Source organism: Balaenoptera borealis (assembly GCF_965194805.1).
Source record: "Balaenoptera borealis genome assembly, chromosome: 12".
Classification (NCBI taxonomy): Eukaryota; Metazoa; Chordata; class Mammalia; order Artiodactyla; family Balaenopteridae; genus Balaenoptera; species Balaenoptera borealis.
In genome coordinates this window covers 61502147-61524029 of record NC_138869.1, presented here as the reverse complement: position 1 = coordinate 61524029, position 21883 = coordinate 61502147, and the positions used below count along the sequence as shown (strand labels likewise).

The 21883-nt window shown below is 37.7% G+C and overlaps 1 protein-coding gene across 12 annotated transcripts in view; it reads right to left on the bottom strand.

Moving 5' to 3' along the window:
- The window catches only part of NEK10 (NIMA related kinase 10), a 325496-nt gene that overhangs the window by 106488 nt on the left and 197125 nt on the right, over window positions 1–21883 (bottom strand). For all 12 annotated transcript variants that reach the window (XR_014232504.1, XR_014232505.1, XM_082346463.1 and 9 more), the window contains one exon: window positions 19659–19872. Coding sequence is in view for 10 of the 12 variants with exons in the window: in XM_082346463.1 (XP_082202589.1) it covers window positions 19659–19872 (214 nt within the window). In the remaining 2 variants the exon portion in view is untranslated. The remainder of the gene's footprint in view (window positions 1–19658; window positions 19873–21883) is intronic.

The window sequence follows — 21883 nt, the reverse complement described above, 5'->3', positions numbered from 1 at the left end:
AGGATCCAGCCAACCCATCAGCAAGCCTACATGAGCCCTAGGACCTCCTGGGCCTGGGCCCTGCCCACCAATAGACCAAAACCAGTTCTGAGAAATCTTGGGCCCCTAAGCCAGCTACCCTGGAATCCAGTCCCACTCACCAATGGGCCAGCAACAGCTTTGGGAAACCTCAGAACCCACAGACAGCTGTGTCAGGAATCAGCCCCAAAGCAGGCCAACACTAGACACGGGAACACAGGCTCCACAGCACCCACCCCAGGACCCACAGCTCCACCACCAATGGGCCATCACTAGCCATGTCACCCCCAGCGGCTCAGCAGTCAGTTGTGTCATGACCAAGCCCCAACAACCAGCAGCTGACAGGCAACCAACTAGACCGGGGGCCAGACACACCTACCAGAGCACTCACAGTACTCAGCCTGCCACAAAAGAAGACCCATGCAGCCCACATAGGGGGCAACCCTAGAGCACATAGCTCTGCTGACAGAGGGGAGTGTGCTGCCGGGATGCATAGGATGTTTCCTACAAAAGGCTACTTCTCTAAAGTCAGGAAATTTAAGAAACCTACCAAATACATAGAAATAAAAACAGAAAACTAGACAAAATAAGGTGACAGAGGAACATGTTCCCAAAGAAGAAACATGATAAAACCCCAGAAGAAGAACTAAGTGAAGTAGAGAGAGGCAATCTACCCAATAAAGAGTTCAAGGTAATGATTAATGGTAAAGATGATCAAAGAAGTGAGGAAAAGATTGAACGAACAGAGTGAGAAGCAGAAGTTTTAACAAAGAGTTAGAAAATATAAAGAAGAACCAAACAGAGATGAAGAATACAATAACTGACATGAAGACAACACTAAAAGGAATCAACAGTAGATTGGATGATGTAGAGGAACAGATCAGTGAGCTGGAAGACAGAGTAGTGGAAATCACTGAAGCTGGAGAGAAAAAAGAAAAAAAAAAGGAATGAGAATAGGTTAAGAGACATCTGAGACAACGTCAAACATGCTAACATTCACATTACAGGGTATAGGGGTACCAGAAGAAGAAGAGAGAGAAAGGGGCAGAGAACATATTTGAAGAACTACCTGAACCTGGGAAAGGAAATAGGTATCCAGGTTCAGGAAGCACAGAGAGTCCCAAACAGGATCACCCCAAAGAGGACCACAACAAGACAATTGTAATTAAAATGGCAAAAATTAGAGATAAAGAAAGAATTTTAAAAGCAGCAAAAAAAAAAAGCAAGAAGTTACATACAATGGAACTCTCATAAGACTATCAGCTGACTTTTCAGCAGAAACTGCAGGCCAGAAGGGAGTGGCATGATATAGTTAAAATAATGAAAGGGAAAAACTTACAACCAAGATATTCAACTTGGCAAGGCTCTCATTCAGATTTGATGGAGATGAAGAGTTTTACACACAAGCAAAAGCTCAAAGAGTTCAGCACCACCAAACCAGCTTTACAAGAAATGATAGAATAAAAGGGTCTGGGAGGAGAGAAGATGGCGGAAGAGTAAGACGTGGAGATCACCTTCCTTCCCACAGATACATTAGAAATACATCTACACGTGGAACTGCTCCTACAGAACACCCACTGAACGCTGGCAGAAAACGTCAGACCTCCCAAAAGGCAAGAAACTCCCCACGTACTGGGGTAGGGCAAAAGAAAAAAGAAATAACAGAGACAAAAGAATAGGGATGGGACCTGCACCAGTGGGAGGGAGCCATGAAGGAGGAAAGGTTTCCACGCACTAGAAAGCCCCTTCACGGGCAGAGACTGCGGGTGGCAGAGGGGGGAAGTTTCAGAGTCACGGAGGAGAGCGCAGCCACAGGGGTGCGGAGGGCAAAGTGGAGAGAATCCCGCACAGAGGCTCGGCCGAGCAGCACTCACCAGCCTGAGAGGCTTGTCTGCTCCCCAGCCGGGGCGGGCGGGGCTGGGAGCTGAGGCTCGGGCTTCGGTCGGATCGCAGGGAGAGGACTGGGGTTGGCGGCGTGAACACAGCCTGAAGGGGTGAGCGCACCACAGCTGGCTGGGAGGGAGACCGGGAAAAAGTCTGCAGCTGCCTAAGAGGCAAGAGATTTTTTCTTGCCTCTTTGTTTCACGGCGCGCAAGGAGAGGGGATTCAGAGCGCCACCAAAACGAACTCCAGAGACGGGCGCGAGCCGCGGCGATCAGCGCGGGCCCCAGAGACGGGCGTGAGACACTAAGGCGGCTGCTGCCGCCATCAAAAAGCCTGTGTGCGAGCACAGGTCACTCTCCACACCACCCCTCCCAGGAGCCGGTGCAGCCTGCCACTGCCAGGGTCCCGTGACCCAGGGACAACTTTCCTGGGAAAACGCATGGCGCGCCTCAGGCTGGTGCAACGTCACGCCGGCCTCTGCTGCTGCACGGTCGCCCCGCATCTGTACCCCTCCCTCCCCCCGGCCTGAATGAGCCAGAGCCCCCGAAGCAGCTGCTCCTTTAACCCCGTTCTGTCTGGGCGGGGAACAGACGCCCACAGGCGACGTACACGTAGAGGCGGGTCCAAATCCAAAGCTGAACCCGGGAGCTGTGCGAACAAAGAAGAGAAAGGGAAATCTCTCCCAGCAGCCTCAGAAGCAGCAGATTAAAACTCCACAAACAACTTAATGTGCCTGCATCTGTTGAATACCTGAATAGACAACGAATCACCCCAAATTCAGGAGGTGGACTTTGGGAGCAGGATATATTAATTTTTCCCCTTTTCCTTTTTTTGTGAGTGTATATGTATATGTTTCTGGGTGAGACTTTGTCTGTATAGCTTTGCTTTATAATAGCTTTATTTTACTTCACTATATTATAGCCTCTTTCTTTCTTTCTTTCTATTTTTTCTCCCATTTACTCTGAGCCATGTGGATGAAAGGCTCTTGGTGCTCCAGCCAGGCATCAGGGCTGTGCCTCTGAGGTGGGAGAGCCAACTTCAGGACACTCGTCCACAAGTGACCTCCCAGCTCCACGTAATACCAAATGGCGAAAATCTCTCAGAGATCTCCATCTCAACATCAAGACCCAGCTTCACTCAACGACCAGCAAGCTACAGTGCTGGACACCCTATGCCAAACAACTAGCAAGACAGGAACACAGCCCCATCCATTACCAGACAGGTTGCCTAAAATCATAATAAGGCCACAGACACCCCAAAATACACTGCCAGACGTGGACGTGCCCACCAGAAATACAAGATCGAGCCTCATCCACCAGAACTCAGACACTAGTTCCCTCCACCAGGAGGCCTACACAACCCACTGAACCAACCTTAGCCACTGGGGACAGATACCAAAAACAATGGGAACTATGAACCTGCAGCCTGTGAAAAGGAGACCCCAAACACAGTAAGATAAGCAAAATGAGAAGACAGAAAAACACACAGCAGATGAAGGAGCAGGGTCAAAACACACCAGACCTAACAAATGAAGAGGAAATAGGCAGTCTACCTGAAAAAGAATTCAGAATAATGATAGAAAGGATGATCCAAAATCTTGGAAATAGAATAGACAAAATGCAAGAAACATTTAACAAGGACGTAGAAGAACTAAAGAGGAACCAAGCAACGATGAAAAACACAGTAAAAGAAATTAAACATACTCTAGAAGGGATCAGTAGCAGAATAACTGAGGCAGAAGAACGGATAAGTGACCTGGAAGATAAAATGCTGGAAATAACTACTGCACAGCAGGATAAAGAAAAAAGAATGAAAAGAACTGAGGACAGTCTCAGAGACCTCTGGGACAACATTAAACACACCAACATTCGAATTATAGGGGTCCCAGAAGAAGAAGAGAAAAAGAAAGGGACTGAGAAAATATTTGACGAGATTATAGTTGAAAACTTCCCTAATATGGAAAAGGAAATAGTTAATCAAGTCCTGGAAGCACAGAGAGTCCCATACAGGATAAATCCAAGAAGAAACACGCCAAGACACATATTAATCAAACTGTCAAAAATTAAATATAAAGAAAACATACTAAAAGCAACAAGGAAAAAACAACAAATAACACACAAGGGAATCCCCATAAGGTTAACATCTGATCTTTCAGCAGAAACTCTGCAAGCCAGAAGGGAGTGGCAGGATATACTTAAAGTGATGAAGGAGAAAAACCTACAACCAAGATTACTCTACCCAGCAAGGATCTCATTCAGATGTGACGGAGAAATTAAAACCTTTACAGACAAGCAAAAGCTGAGAGAGTTCAGCACCACCAAACCAGCTTTACAACAAATGATAAAGGAACTTCTCTAGGCAAGAAACACAAGAGAAGGAAAACACCTACAATAACAAACCCAAAACATTTAAGAAAATGGGAATAGGAACATACATATCGATAATTACCTTGAATGTAAATGGATTAAAAGCTCCCATCAAAAGACACAGACTGGCTGAATGGATACGAAAACAAGACCCATATATATGCTGTCTACAAGAGACCCACTTCAGACCTAGAGACACATACAGACTGAAAGTGAGGGGATGGAAAAAGATATTCCATGCAAATGGAAATCAAAAGAAAGCTGGAGTAGCAATTCTCATATCAGACAAAATAGACTTTAAAATAAAGACTATTACAAGAGACAAAGAAGGACACTATATAATGATCAAGGGATGGATCCAAGAGGAAGGTATAACAATTGAAAATATTTATGCACCCAACATAGGAGCACCTCAATACATAAGGCAAATACTAACAGCCATAAAAGGGGAAATCGACAGCAACACAATCATAGTAGGGGACTTTAACACCCCACTTTCACCAATGGACAGATCATCCGAAATGAAAATAAATAAGGAAACACAAGCTTTAAATGATACATTAAACAAGATGGACTTAATTGATATTTATAGGACATTCCACCCCAAAACAACAGAATACACATTTTTCTCAAGTGCTCATGGAACATTCTCCAAGATAGATCATATCTTGGGTCACAAATCAAGCCTTGGTAAATTTAAGGAAATTGAAATCGTATCAAGTATCTTTTCTGACCACAACGCTATGAGACTAGATATCAATTACAGGAAAAGATGTGTAAAAAATACAAACACATGGAGGCTACACAATACACTACTTAATAACGAAGTGATCACTGAAGAAATCAAAGGGGAAATCAAAAAATATCTAGAAACAAATGACAGTGGAGACACGACGACCCAAAACCTATGGGATGCAGCAAAAGCAGTGCTAAGAGGGAAGTTTATAGCAATACAAGCCTACCTCAAGAAACAGGAAACATCTCGAATAAACAACCTAACTTTGCACCTAAAGCAATTAGAGAAAGAAGAACCAAAAAACCTCAAAGCTAGCAGAAGGGAAGAAATCATAAAGATCAGGTCAGAAATAAATGAAAAAGAAATGAAGGAAACAATAGCAAAAATCAATGAAACTAAAAGCTGGTTCTTTGAGAAGATAAACAAAATTGATAAACCATTAGCCAGACTCATCAAGAGAAAAAGGGAGAAGACTCAAGTCAATAGAATTAGAAATGAAAAAGGAGAACTAACCACTGACACTGCAGAAATACAAAGGGTCATGAGAGATTACTACAAGCAACTCTATGCCAATAAAATGGACAACCTGGAAGAAATGGACAAATTCTTAGAAATGAACAACCTGCCGAGACTGAACGAGGAAGAAATAGAAAATATGAACAGACCAATCACAAGCACGGAAATTGAAACTGTGATTAAAAACCTTCCAAGAAACAAAAGCCCAGGACCAGATGGCTTCACAGGCGAATTCTATCAAACATTTAGAGAAGAGCTAACACCTATCCTTCTCAAACTCTTCCAAAATATTGCAGAGGGAGGAACACTCCCAAACTCATTCTACGAGGCCACCATCACCCTGATACCAAAACCAGACAAAGATGTCACAAAGAAAGAAAACTACAGGCCAATATCACTGATGAACATAGATGCAAAAATCCTCAACAAAATACTAGCAAACAGAATCCAACAGCACATTAAAAGGATCATACACCATGATCAAGTAGGGTTTATCCCAGGAATGCAAGGATTCTTCAATACACGCAAATCAATCAATGTGATACACCATATTAACAAATTGAAGGAGAAAAACCATATGATCATCTCAATAGATGCAGAGAAAGCTTTCGACAAAATTCAACACCCATTTATGATAAAAGCCCTGCAGAAAGTAGGCATAGAGGGAACTTTCCTCAACATAATAAAGGCCATATATGACAAACCCACAGCCAACATTGTCCTCAATGGTGAAAAACTGAAACCATTTCCACTAAGATCAGGAACAAGACAAGGTTGCCCACTCTCACCACTATTATTCAACATAGTTTTGGAAGTGTTAGCCACAGCAATCAGAGAAGACAAAGAAATAAAAGGAATCCAAATCGGAGAAGAAGAAGTAAAGCTGTCACTGTTTGCAGATGCCATGATACTATACATAGAGAATCCTAAAGATGCTACCAGAAAACTACTAGAGCTAATCCATGAATTTGGGAAAGTAGCAGGATACAAAATTAATGCACAGAAATCTCTTGCATTTCTATACACTAATGATGAAAAATCTGAAAGTGAAATTAAGAAAACACTCCCGTTTACCATTGCAACAAAAAGAATAAAATATCTAGGAATAAACCTACCTAAGGAGACAAAAGACCTGTATGCAGAAAATTATAAGACACTGATGAAAGAAATTAAAGATGATACAAATAGATGGAGAGATATACCATGTTCCTGGATTGGAAGAATCAACATTGTGAAAATGACTCTACTACTCAAAGCAATCTACAGATTCAATGCAATCCCTATCAAACTACAACTGGCATTTTTCACAGAACTAGCACAAAACACTTCACAATTTGTATGGAAACACAAAAGACCCCGAATAGCCAAAGCAATCTTGAGAACGAAAAATGGAGCTGGGGCAATCAGGTTCCCTGACTTCAGACTATATTACAAAGCTACAGTAATAAAGACAGTTTGGTACTGGCACAAAAACAGAAATATAGATCAATGGAACAGGATAGAAAGCCCAGAGATAAACCCACGCACGTATGGTCACCTTATCTTTGATAAAGGAGGCAAGCATATACAGTGGAGAAAAGACAGCCTCTTCAATAAGTGGTGCTGGGAAAACTGGACAGGTACATGTAAAAGTATGAAATTAGAATACTCCCTAACACCATACACAAAAATAAACTCAAAATGGATTAAAGACCTAAGTGTAAGGGCAGACACTATCAAACTCTTAGAGGAAAACATAGGCAGAACACTCTATGACATACATCACAGCAAGATTCTTTTTGACCCAGCTCCCAGAGAAATGGAAATAAGAACACAAACAAATGGGACCTAATGAAACTTAAAAGCTTTTGCACAGCAAAGCAAACCATAAACAAGACCAAAAGACAACCCTCAGAATGGGAGAAAATATTTGCAAATGAAGCAACTGACAAAGGATTAATCTCCAAGATTTACAAGCAGCTCATGCAGCTCAATAACAAAAAAACAAACAACCCAATCCAAAAATGGGCAGAAGACCTAAATAGACATTTCTCCAAAGAAGATATACAGATTGCCAACAGACACATGAAAGAATGCTCAACATCATTAATCATTAGAGAAATGCAAATCAAAACTACAATGAGATATCATCTCACACCCGTCAGAATGACCATCATCAAAAAATCTAGAAACAATAAATGCTGGAGAGGGTGTGGAGGAAAGGGAACACTCTTGCACTGTTGGTGGGAATGTTAATTGATACAGCCACTATGGAGAACAGTATGGAGGTTCCTTAAAAAACTACAAATAGAACTACCATACGACCCAGCAATCCCACTACTGGGCATATACCCTGAGAAAACCATAGTTCAAAAAGAGTCATGTACCAAAATGTTCATTGCAGCTCTACTTACAATAGCCAGGACATGGAAGCAACCTAAATGTCCATCGACAGATGAATGGATAAAGAAGATGTGGCACATATATACAATGGAATATTACTCAGCCATAGAAAGAAATGAAATGGAGGTATTTGTAATGAGGTGGATGGAGTTAGAGTGTGTCATACAGAGTGAAGTAAGTCAGAAAGAGGAAAACAAATACAGTATGCTAACACATATATATGGAATTTAAGGAAAAAAAGAAAAAGGCCATGAAGAACCTAGTGGCAAGACGGGAATAAAGACACAGACCTACTAGAGAATGGACTTGAGGATATGGGGAGGGGGAGGGGTGAGATGTGACAGGGTGAGAGAGTGTCATGGACATATATACACTACCAAATGTAAAATAGATAGCTAGTGGGAAGCAGCCACATAGCACAGGGAGATCAGCTCGGTGCTTTGTGACCACCTAGAGGGGTGGGATGGGGAGGGTGGGAGGGAGGGAGATGCAAGAGGGAAGAGATATGGGAACATATGTATATGTATAACTGATTCAGTTTGTTATAAAGCAGAAACTAACACACCATTGTAAAGCAATTATACTTCAATAAAGATGTTTAAAAAAAAAAAAAGAAATGATAAAGGGACTTCTCCAAGTGAAAAGGGCCACAACTAAAAACAGAAAAATTACAAAAGGAAAAGGCTCACTGGTAAAGGTAAATATACATGTACAAAGATAGTAGGAAGGTTAAAAGACAAAAGCAATAAAAGCATTTGGCCAGCAATAAGTAATTAAGGGGTACACAAAACAAAAAAGATGTAAAATATGATGTCAAAAACAGGGAACTTAGATTGCAGGATTGTTAAAATGCAATTTAAATTGAGATCAGCAACTTAAAATTAAAAAAATGTATATCTGTGTGTATATATATGTGCATATAGCTGTATATAAACCTCATGGTAATAACAAAACAAAAATCTATGATAGACACACACAAAAAAGAGAAAAGAATCCCAACATAACACTAAAGATAGTCCTCAAGCCACAGGTGAAGAGAACAAAAGAAGAAAGAACACAAAAATAACTACAACAACAATCACAAAACAATTAACAAAATGGCAATAAGTACATACCTATCAATAATTACTTTAAATGTACATGGACCAAATGCTCTAATCAAAAGACACAGAGTGGATGAATGGATAAAAAAAGCAAGATCCACATATATGCTGCCTACAAGACACTCATTTCAAATCTAAAGACACACACAGACTGAAAGTGAGGGTATGGAAAAGGTATTCCATGCAAATGGAAATGAAAAGAAAGCTGGAGTAGCAATAATTATATCAGAAAAAATAGAATTTAAAACAAAGACTGTAAAAAGACAGAAGAATTTTACAATGATCGAGGGCCAAGAAGAAGATATAACAATTTTAAATATATAAGCACCCAACATAAATACCTAAATACATAAAGCAAATATTAACAAGCATAATTAGAGAAATTGACAGTAGCACAATAATAGCAAAGGACTTTAACACTCCACTTACATCAATGGAGAGATCATCCAGACAAAAAATCAATAAGGAAACACTGGTCTTAAATGACACACTAGACCAAATAGACTTAATAGATATACATAAAACACTCCATCCAAAAGCAGAAGCATACACATTCCTTTCAAGCATACATGGAACATTCTCCAGGATAGATCACATGTTAGGCAACAAAATAAGTCTCAGTAAATTTAAGAAAAATGAAATCATATCAAGCGTATTTTCTGACCATAATGTTATGAGACTAGAAACAAGTACAAGAAAAAAACTGCAAAATACACAAACACATGAAGGCTAAACAATATGCTACTAAACAACAAATGGATTACTGAAGAAATCAAAGAGGAAATAAAAAAATACTTGTAGACAAACGAAAATGAATCACAACAGTCCAAAATCTATGGGATGCAGCAAAAGCAGTTCAAAGATTGAAGTTTATAGCAATACAAGCCTACCTTAGGAAACAAGAAAAAATTAAAAAAAAAACCCACCCCAAACCAAAACCTAACAAACAACCCCCCCCCAAAAAAACAACAAAAAACTCAACTTAACCTTACACCTAACGGAATTTGAAAAAGAAGAATGAAGAAAACCAAAAGTTAGCAGAAGGAAAGAAAACATAAAGATCAGAGGAGAAATAAATGAAATAGAGATTAAAAAAAACCCAAGACAAAACAATAAAAAAGATCCGTGAATCTAAGAGCAATTGTCTTGAAAAGATAAACAAAATTGATAAACCTTTAGCCAGATTCACTATGAAAAAAATTAGAAAAAGACAGAGGGTTCATATCAATAAAATCAGAAATGAAAAATGAAAGGTTACAAACACCACAGAAATACAAAGAATCATGAGAGAGTTCTATAAATGATTGTATGCCAATAAAATGGACAACCAAGAAGTAATGGACAAATTCCAAGAAATGTAGAATCTCCCAAGACTGAACCAGCAAAAAATAGAAAACATGAACAGACAAATTACCAGTAATTAAATTAAAATAGTAATAAAAAAATCCAACAAACTAAAGTCCAGGACCAGGTGCTTCACAGGTAAATTCTACCAAACATTTAGAAAAGAGTTAGCACCTATCCTTCACAAACTATTCCAAAAAGTTTCAGAGAAAGGAACACTTCTGAACACATTCTAAAAGGCCAATATCACACTATACCAAAGCCAGACAAAGATATAATAAAAAAGACTACTGACCAATATCACTGATGAACATAAATGCAAAATTCTCAAGAAAATATTAGCAAACCGTATTTAACAATACATTAAAAGGATCATACATCTTCATCAAGTGGGATTTATCTCAGGGATGCAAGAATGGTTCAAATACACAAATCAGTCACTGTGAAACACCACATTAACAAAGTGAGGAACTCACCAAGAAGGAAAGATAGAGGACCCAAAGAAAGAAAATAAGAAAATGAAGGAAAAGAAATAACAACCAATACCACAGAAATACCCAAAAACATAAAAAATAAAAGAGAATACTATGAACAATTATATGTTAACAAATTGGACAACCTAGAAGAAATGGACACGTTCTAGACACATAGAGCCTGCCAAAACTGAATCAAAAGGAAATAGATAATTGAACAGACCAATCACTAGAAGTGAAATAGAATCTGTAATAATAATAAAAAAAAACAAAACAAAACCTCCCTGCAAACAAAAGTCCAGGACCACATGGCTCCACTGGGGAATTCTATAAACATACAAAGAAGAATATATACCAATCCTTCTCAGAATCTTCCAAAAGACTGAAAAGAAGGGAACACTCATGCAGTCATTCTATGAAGCCACCATAACCCTGATACTAAACCCAGACAAAGACACTACCAAAAAATAAAATTATAGGCCAATATCTTTGATGGATATAGATGCAAAAGTCCTCAACAAAATATTAGTAAACCAAATCCAACAACACATAAAACTCCTTTTTCACATACGATGATCAAGCTGGATTCATCCCAGGGTCACAAGGATGGTTCCACATATGTAAATCAATCAAAGTGATACACCATTATCAACAAAAGAAAAGACAAAAACCACATGATCATTTCAATAGATGCTGTAAAAGCATCTGATAAAATTCAACATCGTTTCATGAAAAATACTCTAACCAAAGTGGGTATAGAGTATAATTCAGAATAATAAAACCTATTTATGACAAAAATACAACCAGCATAATACTCAGTGGTGAAAAGTTGAAAGCCTTCCCACTAAATTCAAGGAACAAGACAAGGATACCCACTCTCATGACTTCTATTCAACATAGTATAAAATTTCTGAGCCACAGCAGTCATACAAGACAAGGAAATTAAAAGTATCCAAATTGGAAGGGAAGAAGTGAAATTGTCATTATATGCAGATGATATGATGCATATACACATATAGAAAACCCTAAAGATTCCACACAAAAATTACTAGAACTGATCAATGAATTCAGCAAGGTAGCAGGATACAAGATTAACATACAGAAATTGGTTGCATTTCTTTTCACTAACAATGAAATATCAGAAGAAGAAAGTTAAACAACAAATCCCTTTTAAAATTGCACCATTGATCTATATTTCTGTTTTTGTGCCAGTACTATACTGTCTTGATTACTGTAGCTTTGTAGTATAGTCTGAAGTCAGGGAGCCTGATTCTTCCAGCTCCATTTTTCGTTCTCAAGATTGCTTTGGCTATTCGGGGTCTTTTGTGTTTCATTACAAATTGTGAAATTTTTTGTTCTAGTTCTGTGAAAAATGCCAGTGGTAGTTTGATAGGGATTGCATTGAATCTGTAGATTGCTTTGGGTAGTAGAGTCATTTTCACAATGTTGATTCTTCCAATCCAGGAACATGGTATATCTCTCCATCTATTTGTATCATCTTTAATTTCTTTCATCAGTGTCTTATAATTTTCTGCATACAGGTCTTTTGTCTCCTTAGGTAGGTTTATTCCTAGATATTTTATTCTTTTTGTTGCAATGGTAAACGGGAGTGTTTTCTTAATTTCACTTTCAGATTTTTCATCATTAGTGTATAGGAATGCAAGAGATTTCTGTGCATTAATTTTGTATCCTGCTACTTTCCCAAATTCATGGATTAGCTCTAGTAGTTTTCTGGTAGCATCTTTAGGATTCTCTATGTATAGTATCATGGCATCTGCAAACAGTGACAGCTTTACTTCTTCTTTTCCGATTTGGATTCCTTTTATTTCTTTTTCTTCTCTGTTTGCTGTGGCTAAAACTTCCAAAACTATGTTGAATAATAGTGGTGAGAGTGGGCAACCTTGTCTTGTTCCTGATCTTAGTGGAAATGGTTTCAGTTTTTCACCATTGGGGATGATGTTGGCTGTGGGTTTGTCATATATGGCCTTTATTATGTGGAGGAAATTTCCCTCTATGCCTACTTTCTGCAGGGCTTTTATCATAAATGGGTGTTGAATTTTGTCGAAAGCTTTCTCTGCAAAACAGAAATATAGATCAATGGAACAGGATAGAAAGCCCAGAGATAAACTCACGCACATATGGTCACCTTATATTTGATAAAGGAGGCAAGCATATACAGTGGAGAAAAGACAGCCTCTTCAGTAAGTGGTGCTGGGAAAACTGGACAAGTACATGTAAAAGTATGAAATTAGAACACTCCCTAACACCATACACAAAAATAAACTCAAAATGGATTAAAGACCTAAATGTAAGGCCAGACACTATCAAACTCTTAGAGGAAAACATAGGCAGAACACTCTATGATATAAATCACAGCAAGATCCTTTTTGACCCAGCTCCTAGAGAAATGGAAATAAAAACAAAAATAAACTAATGGGACCTAATGAAACTTCAAAGCTTTTGCACAGCAAAGGAAACCATAAACAAGAACAAAAGACAACCCTCAGAATGTGAGAAAATATTTGCAAATGAAGAAACTGACAAAGGATTAATCTCCAAGATTTACAAGCAGCTCATGCAGCTCAATATCAAAAAAAACCAAACAACCCAATCCAAAAATGGGCAGAAGACCTAAATAGACATTTCTCCAAAGAAGAGATACAGGTTGCCAACAAACACATGAAAGAATGTTCAATATCACTAATCATTAGAGAAATGCAAATCAAAACTACATTGAGGTATCACCTCACACCGGTCAGATTGGCCATCATCAGAAAATCTGCAAACAATAAATGCTGGAGAGGGTGTGGAGAAAAGGGAACCCTCTTGCACTATTGGTGGGAATGTAAATTGATACAGCCACTATGGAGAACAGTATGGAGGTTCCTTAAAAAACTAAAAATAGAACTACCTTACGACCCAGCAATCCCACTACTGGGCATAAACCCTGAGAAAACCATAATTCAAAAAGAGTCATGTACCAAAATGTTCATTGCAGCTCTATTTACAATAGCCAGGACATGGAAGCAACTTAAGTGTCCATCATTGGATGAATGGATAAAAAAGATGTGGCACATATATACAATGGAATATTACTCAGTCATAAAAAGAAACGAAATGGAGTTATTTGTAGTGAGGTGGATGGGGTTAGAGTGTGTCATACAGAGTGAAGTAAGTCAGAAAGAGAAAAACAAATACCGTATTCTAACACATATATATGGAATCTAAGGAAAAAAAAAAAAGGTCATGGAGAACCTAGTGGTAAGACGGGAATAAAGACACAGACCTACTAGTGAATGGACTTGAGGATATGGGGAGGGGGAAGGGTAAGTTGTGACAAAGTGAGAGAGTGGCATGGACATATATACACTACCAAACGTAAAATAGATAGCTAGTGGGAAGCAGCCACATAGCACAGGGAGATCAGCTCGGTGCTTTGTGACCACCTAGAGGGGTGGGATAGGGAGGGTGGGAGGGAGGGAGATGTAAGAAGGAAGAAATATGGGAACATATGTATATATATATATAACTGATTCACTTTGTTATAAAGCAGAAACTAACACACCATTGTAAAGCAATTATACTCCAATAAAGATGTTAAAAAATAAATAAATAAAATAAAATAAAATTGCACCAAACAAACGAAATAGTACTTAGGCATAAACCTGACCAAGGAGGTGAAAGACTTATATCCCGAAAACTATAAAATATTTTTAAAGGAAATTGAAGATGATTAGAAGAAATAGAAAGATGTCCCATGATCCTGGAATGAAAGAATTAATATTATTAAAATGGCCATACTACCCAAAGCAATCTACAGATTTAATACAAGCCCTATCAAATTACCCATGACATTTTTCAATGAACTAGAACAAATAATCCTAAAATTTAATGGAACCACAGAAAGATCCAGAATTGCCAAAGTAATCCTGAGGAAAAAAGAAGAGAGCTAGAGGCGTAACCCTCACAGACTTCAGACAATACTACAAAGCTACAGCAATCAAAACTGCATGGTATTGGCACAAAAAGAGACATATAGATCAATGCAATAGAAGAGAGAGCTCAGAAATAAACCCACACACCTATGGTCAATTAATCTTTGACAAAGGAGCCAAGAAAATACAATGGAGAAAAGACAGTCTCTTCAGGAAGTGGTGGTGGGAAAGCTGAATAGCTGCATGTAAATAAATGAACTTAGAACACATCCTCAAACCATACACAAAAATAAACTCAAAATGGCTTAAAGGGTTAACTATAAGACATGACACCATAAAACTCCCAGAAGATAACATAGGCAGAATACTCTTTGACATTAATTGTAGCAATATTTTTTTGGATCTGTCTCCTAAATCAAAAGAAATAAAAGCAAAAATAAAGAAATGGGACCTAATCAAAGGAAACAAAACAAAAAGACAACCTACAGACTGGGAAAATATTTGCAAATGATGCGACCGACAAGGGAATAATCTCCAAAATACACAAACAGCTCATACAACTCAATATCCAAAAAACAAACAACCCAATCAAAAAATGGACAGAAGATCTAAATTGACATTTCTCTAAAAAAGGCATAGAGATGGCCAAAAGGCACATGAAAAGATGCTCAATATTGCTAATTATTAGAGAAATGCAAATCAAAACTACAATGAGATATCACTTCACACCAGTCTGAATGATCATCATCAAAAAATCTATAAATAATAAGTGCTGGAGAGGGTGTGGAGAAAAGGGAATTGTCCTACACTGTTGGTAGGAATGTAAATTTGTGCAGCTACTACAGAGAACAGTATGGATGTTCCTCAGAACACTAAAAATAGAGTTGCCATATGATCCAGCAATCCCACTCCTGGGCATATATCCAAAGAAAACTCTAATTTGAAAAGATACATGCACCCCAATGTTCATAGCAGCACTATTTACAATAGCCAAAACATGGAAGCAACCTAAATATCCATCAACAGATGAATGGATAAAAAAGATATGGTACATATGTATACAATGAAATATTACCCAGACATAAAAAAGAGTAAAATAATGTAATTTGCAGCAACGTGAATGAACCTAGAGATTATCATACTAAGTGAAGTCAGAGAAAGACAAATATCACGATATCACTTATATGTGGAATCTAAAAAAAGTGACACAAACGAACTTATTTACAAAACAGAAACAGACTCACAGACACAGAAAACAAACTTATGGTTACCAAAGGGGAAAAGAGGAGGGATAAATTAGGAGTTTGGGATTAACAAATACACACTATTATATATAAAGTAGAAAAACAACCAGGACCTACTCTATGGAACAGGGAACTATATTCAATATCTTATAATAACCTATAATGGAATAGAGTCTGATAAAGAATAACATATATATAGAAAAACTGAATCACCCTGCTGTACACCAGAAACTATCACAACACTGTAAATCAACTCTACTTTAAAAAAAAAGAGGGGCTTCCCTGGTGGTGCAGTGGTTGAGAATCTGCCTGCCAATGCAGGGGACACGGGTTCGAGCCCTGGTCTGGGAGGATCCCACGTGCTGCCGAGCAACTGGGCCCGTGAGCCACAACTACTGAGCCTGCGCGTCTGGAGCCTGTGCTCCACAACAAGAGAGGCCGCGATAGTGAGAGGCCTGCGCACCGCGATGAAGAGTGGCCCCCGCTCGCCGCAACTGGAGAAAGCCCTCGCACAGAAACGAAGGCCCAACACAGCCAAAAATAAATAAATAAATAAAATTTATTAAAAAAAAAAAAAAGAAATTGAAGAATAAAAATCATATGATCATCTTAATAGATGCAGAAAAAGGTTTTGACAAAATTCAACATCCACTTACACTTATAAACTCTCCACAAACTGGGTATAGAGGGAACATACCTCATCATAATAAAGGCCATATATGATAAACCCACAGCTAACAGCCTACTAAACAGTGAAGAGCTAAAAGCATTTCCTTTAAGATCAGGAAAAAGACAAGGATGCCCATTCTTGCCCCTTTTTTTCAACATAATATTGGAAGTCCTAGCCATAGAAATCAGACAAGAAAAAGAAGCAAATGGAATCCAAATTGAAAAGAAAGAAGTAAAACTGTCTCTATTTGTAGATGACATGGTACTAAACATAGAAAATCTTAAAGGCAGCACCAAAAAACTACTATAACTCATCAATGAATTCTGTAAAGTTTCAGGATACAAAATTAATATACAGAAATCTGTTACATTTCTACACATTAAGAACAAACTAGCAGAAAGAGAAATTAGGAAAACAATTCCATTTACCATCCATCAAAAAAAAAATACCTAGGAATAAATCTAATAAAGGAGGTCAAAACTCCTTAATTGGAGTTGGAAAACTGGACAAGTTTAAGACATTAAAGCATTGGAAAACTCTAAGACACTGATGAAAAAAACTGAAGAGGACAAAAAAGATGACAAGAGATACTGTGTCCATGGATTGGAAGAATTAACATTGTAAAAATGATCATACTACCTAAGGCAATGTACAGATTCAATGCAACCCCTATCAAAATACCAGTGGCATTTTTCATAGAAGTAGAAAAAAAATTCTAAAGTGTGTATGGAAACACAAAAGTTCTTAAATAGCCAAAGCAATCTTGAGAAAAACCTCAGAGCTGGAGGTATCATACTCCCTTCAGACTATATTACAAAGCTACAGTCATCAATACAGTATGGTATTGGCACAAAAATGGATACATAAATCAACAGGTCAGAATAGAGAGCCTGGAATAAACCCATGCACTTCTGGTCTATTAATCTATGACAAAGAAGGCAAAAATATACAATGGGGAAAAGACAGTCTCTTCAATAAGTGGTGCTAGGAATACTGGACAGCTACATTTAAAGGAATGAAATTAAAACATTTTCTCACAGCATATAGAAAAATAACCTCAAAATGGATTAAAGACCTAAATGTAAGACTGGAAGCAATAAAACTCCTAGAAGAAAACATAAGCAGAATACTATAAAGAAGATGTGGTACATATATATGCAGTAGAACACCACTCAGCCATAAAAAAGAATGAAATTTTGCTGTTTGCAACCAAATGGATGGACCTGGAGGGTATTATGTTTAGTGAAATAAGTCAGACAGAGAAAAACAAATACTGTATTATATTACTTGTATGTGGAATCTCAAAAAAATAAAACAAACAAATGAATATAATAAAACAAATAGACTCACATATATAGAGAACAAACTAGTGGTTTCCAGTGGGGAGATGGAAGGAGGAGGGGCAAGATAAGGGTAGGGAATTAGGAGATACAAACTATTAGGTATAAAATAAGTAAGATATAAGGATGCTATGTACAGAACTGGGAATATAGCTAATATTTTATAAAAACTTTAAATGGAGTATAAATGGAAAAATTATGAACCACTATGTTATATACCTGAAAGTAATATAGTATTGTAAATCAACTATACCTCAATTAAAAAAAAAAAAAAACAAAAGTGAGGGGGCTTCCCTGGTGGCTCAGTGGTTGAGAATCTGCCTGCCAATGCAGGGGACACGGGTTCGAGCCCTGGTCTGGGAAGATCCCACATGCCGTGAAGCAACTAGGCCCGTGAGCCACAATTACTGAGCCTGCGTGTCTGGAGCCCGTGCTCCGCAACAAGAAAGGCCACGATAGTGAGAAGCCCGTGCACCACGATGAAGAGTGGCCCCCACTTGCCGCAAGTGGAGAAAGCCCTCACACAGAAACTAAGACCCAACACAGCCATAAATAAATAAATAATTAAAAAAAAAAAGAAAAGTGAAATAAAAGGTATGACTGTACTAAAAACATAAAAAATGAAATAAAATTTTTTAAAACCCACCAAAATTATATTGATTGAATCTTTAACTTCCAGATTCCAAGTATGGCAAGATAAACCCACCAAATAGTATTGCTTTCCTTCTAAAAAAAAAAAAAAAAAGTTTGCTGGAAATGCTGTTATTCAAGAAATCAAAACTGGCTCTTCTTGGAGACTAATTCTTATATAATTTTCCCAGCTAAGGCAGATCCTGGAAAGGAATTTAATGACCAGGTATCCTGATCAAGGATGGGCTTTGTGACCCTATTGTGCTGGGCCCATCCCCAGGAGGGTTAAAAAAGAACATTTATGGGGTGAAGGGCCCCTTACTAAATCCCTGCTTTCAGGGAACCCAGAGCGTGAGTGAAGGATAAGTCATGGGTCATGATACAACAAAGGCAGAGAGAAAATAGAACAAGGGCGTCACAGGCACCATCATATGCACTTGCGGAAATCTGTGGCTTTGGCATCCCTTTTTCAAGTATACTCAGAAATAAACTTAAATATCAAAATAATTTAAAGGTTAATGTCAAGAAAAATAAAAGCACATATTCTGATTTGTACCATGGAAAAATTATTACCACCAAAAACAGTAATGAAATCAATTACACAGACTAATAAGAAAAAAATTTTAAGGCAAATATTATTTCCTTTTTTAAACTGACATATAATATTTTCATCTATATTTCCAAGATTGTTGAATAAATTGAATATAAGCAGTCACTGCTACTTATACAAAGATCATATTACAAACTTAATGAATTTCTAAAATATCTTTTTGATACCTCTGGTTTTGTAATATACAACAAATTATGGGTTAGTTCTTCGGAACATCAATTATATTGACTTAATTTTAACTATAAGATATCAAAATGGATGCAAATATGTAACTCTATAATAGTGAAATATTACAGTAGCAATTAATATTTTTCTAACTTAAGATGAATTTTCCTCAACACAAGCAAGAACAGCCTCAGACAGTCCATCAGAATGCATCCTGAAGAGATTGAAAGATTTCCACTTACTTGAGAGAGCAGAGCCGGCTCGTGCTGACACATGACTGTGTTCCGGTTGGCTTCCATAAAATACCTCTGTGTGCGTCTCCGTTCCCGTTCCAGCTTCTTCTCCAAGGCCAGCTGGGATGTGGATAAGTTATCTACATACTTCATCATGACATCTGATATCATGGAGCTGACTTCTACAATATCTGGGCGGGTTTCTGCATCAGGAGTGAGGCATCTAAGGGAAGATAACCTAATTACAGCCCTCTGGTCAAAATCGGGACCAGGCCATGGGGTGTGAAGGGCCAAGTTTAAATTCTGCTATGTATCCCCCATGATGTTTGCACCTAAGAGAACCTGGGCAAGGTGGACATCAAGCATAGCTTTGCATCGAAGACCTCTCAAAAGGCATTTGGAAAGTTTGGGGAGGAGAGGGAGCAGCACTGTTCTCTTTGCAGCTAGGCTGGTGGGCAAGGGTTACAGGCTGCACAGGAAGCTGCTCCCAGTCTCAGGATGGGCAGGTGGGGTCTGCGTCTCCTTGTGTAACTGGTTATTTTCTAAAATAAACTCCAACTCATTGGCCAGTTAAACAAAGAATGATCTCAATAATATAGGCCCTGATGATCACACCTGATGCACCAAAAGGAAGGCAGGATTCTTGGGGATGGAATAACAACTTTTTGGCCTTTTCCAGCTGTATAGGGGCAATGTCAACAACTTTGATTAGTGAGAGTCTTACAAAGCATGATGTCATAAAAATAAAATTCGACCCAGTTACTTAGAGGTTTAAGGTGTGTTTCATAATTTTTAACAGTAGATAATTTGACACATCACATGCTAAAATTTTCTCGAATTTTGGCGGTAGAAAATATCAATCAGCCTGCTAAAGGGAACATTGTTTCTGTCACAGCTAAACACTAAGAGAAGGCTATTCTAGATGCTTGTGGAACCAATTATCAAGATCACTGGTTAGCATAATTTAAAACATTCTGGCACTCACTAAAATATTTGTCTATCTTTTTTATTCAAAAGCTCTAATTTCAATGAAGTTATGTGTACTTCTCAATAAAATTTAACTTATTTGGACTTTGACGAAAAGATCTAATTTTCACATCTTGTATTTGACTTAGCAACCCAAAGTTAATACAACTTTCAACTATACTAATGTCTCCAGGCAAGATTTAAGAATTATTACTCACAATTACTATTAATAACAGAAGTGAAAATAACACTCTAACTTGTTATTTTTCTAATTATTCGTCCTTGAGTTTTCTTTGCATTTATTTATTTATTTTATTTTTCTTTTATTTTAAATTGTAGATGATTTACAATGTTAGTTTCAGGTATACAACATAGTGATTGAATATTTTTATAGACTGTATTCCATTTAAATTTATTATAAAATATTGGCTATAGTCCCTGTGCTGTACAATATATCCTTGTATCTATTTCATACTTAGTAGTGTACTTCTTAATCCCCTTCCCCTATCTTGCCTCTCCCCCAACCCCTCTACCCACTGGTTTGTTCACTGTATCTGTGAGTCTGTCCTATTTTGTTATATTCATTCATTTGTTTTACTTTTTAGATTAATATATGTGATAACATACAGTATTTGTCTTTCTCTGTCTGACTTAGCTCAATTAGCATGATACCCTTTAAGTCCATCCATGTAGTTGCAAATGGCGAAATTTCGTTCTTTTTTATGGCTGAGATAATTCCTATATATTTTATTCTTTTTGAAGCAACCATAAACGGCATTATTTTCTTGCATTCCCTTTCTGAGAATTCATTATTATATGTTGTTTAAAAAATAACAGATTTCCATATAATAATGTTGTATCCTGATTTACTGAATCACTTAGTAGTTCTAATAGTTTTTTGGTGGAGAACTTAGGGTTTTATATATATAGTATCATGCCATCTGCAAATAGTGACAATTTTACTTTTTCCCTTCCAATTTGGATGCCTTTTATTTCTTTTTCTTGTCTGATTGCTGTGCTTAGGAATTCCAGTACTATGTTAAATAGAAATGGTGAGAGTGGGCATCCTTGTCTTGTACCTGATTTTAGAGACAATCTAATGATAACCCTGCTGGTATCCTAGGTGGTAGGGGTAGGGTTTTTGCTTTTGTTTTGTTTTTTTCCTTTCAGTACGTTAAATGTATCATACCACTCCCTTCTGGCCCGCAATGTTTCTGCAGAAAAATCAGCTGAAAGCCTTATGGAAGTTCCCTGTAACTGACTGTTTT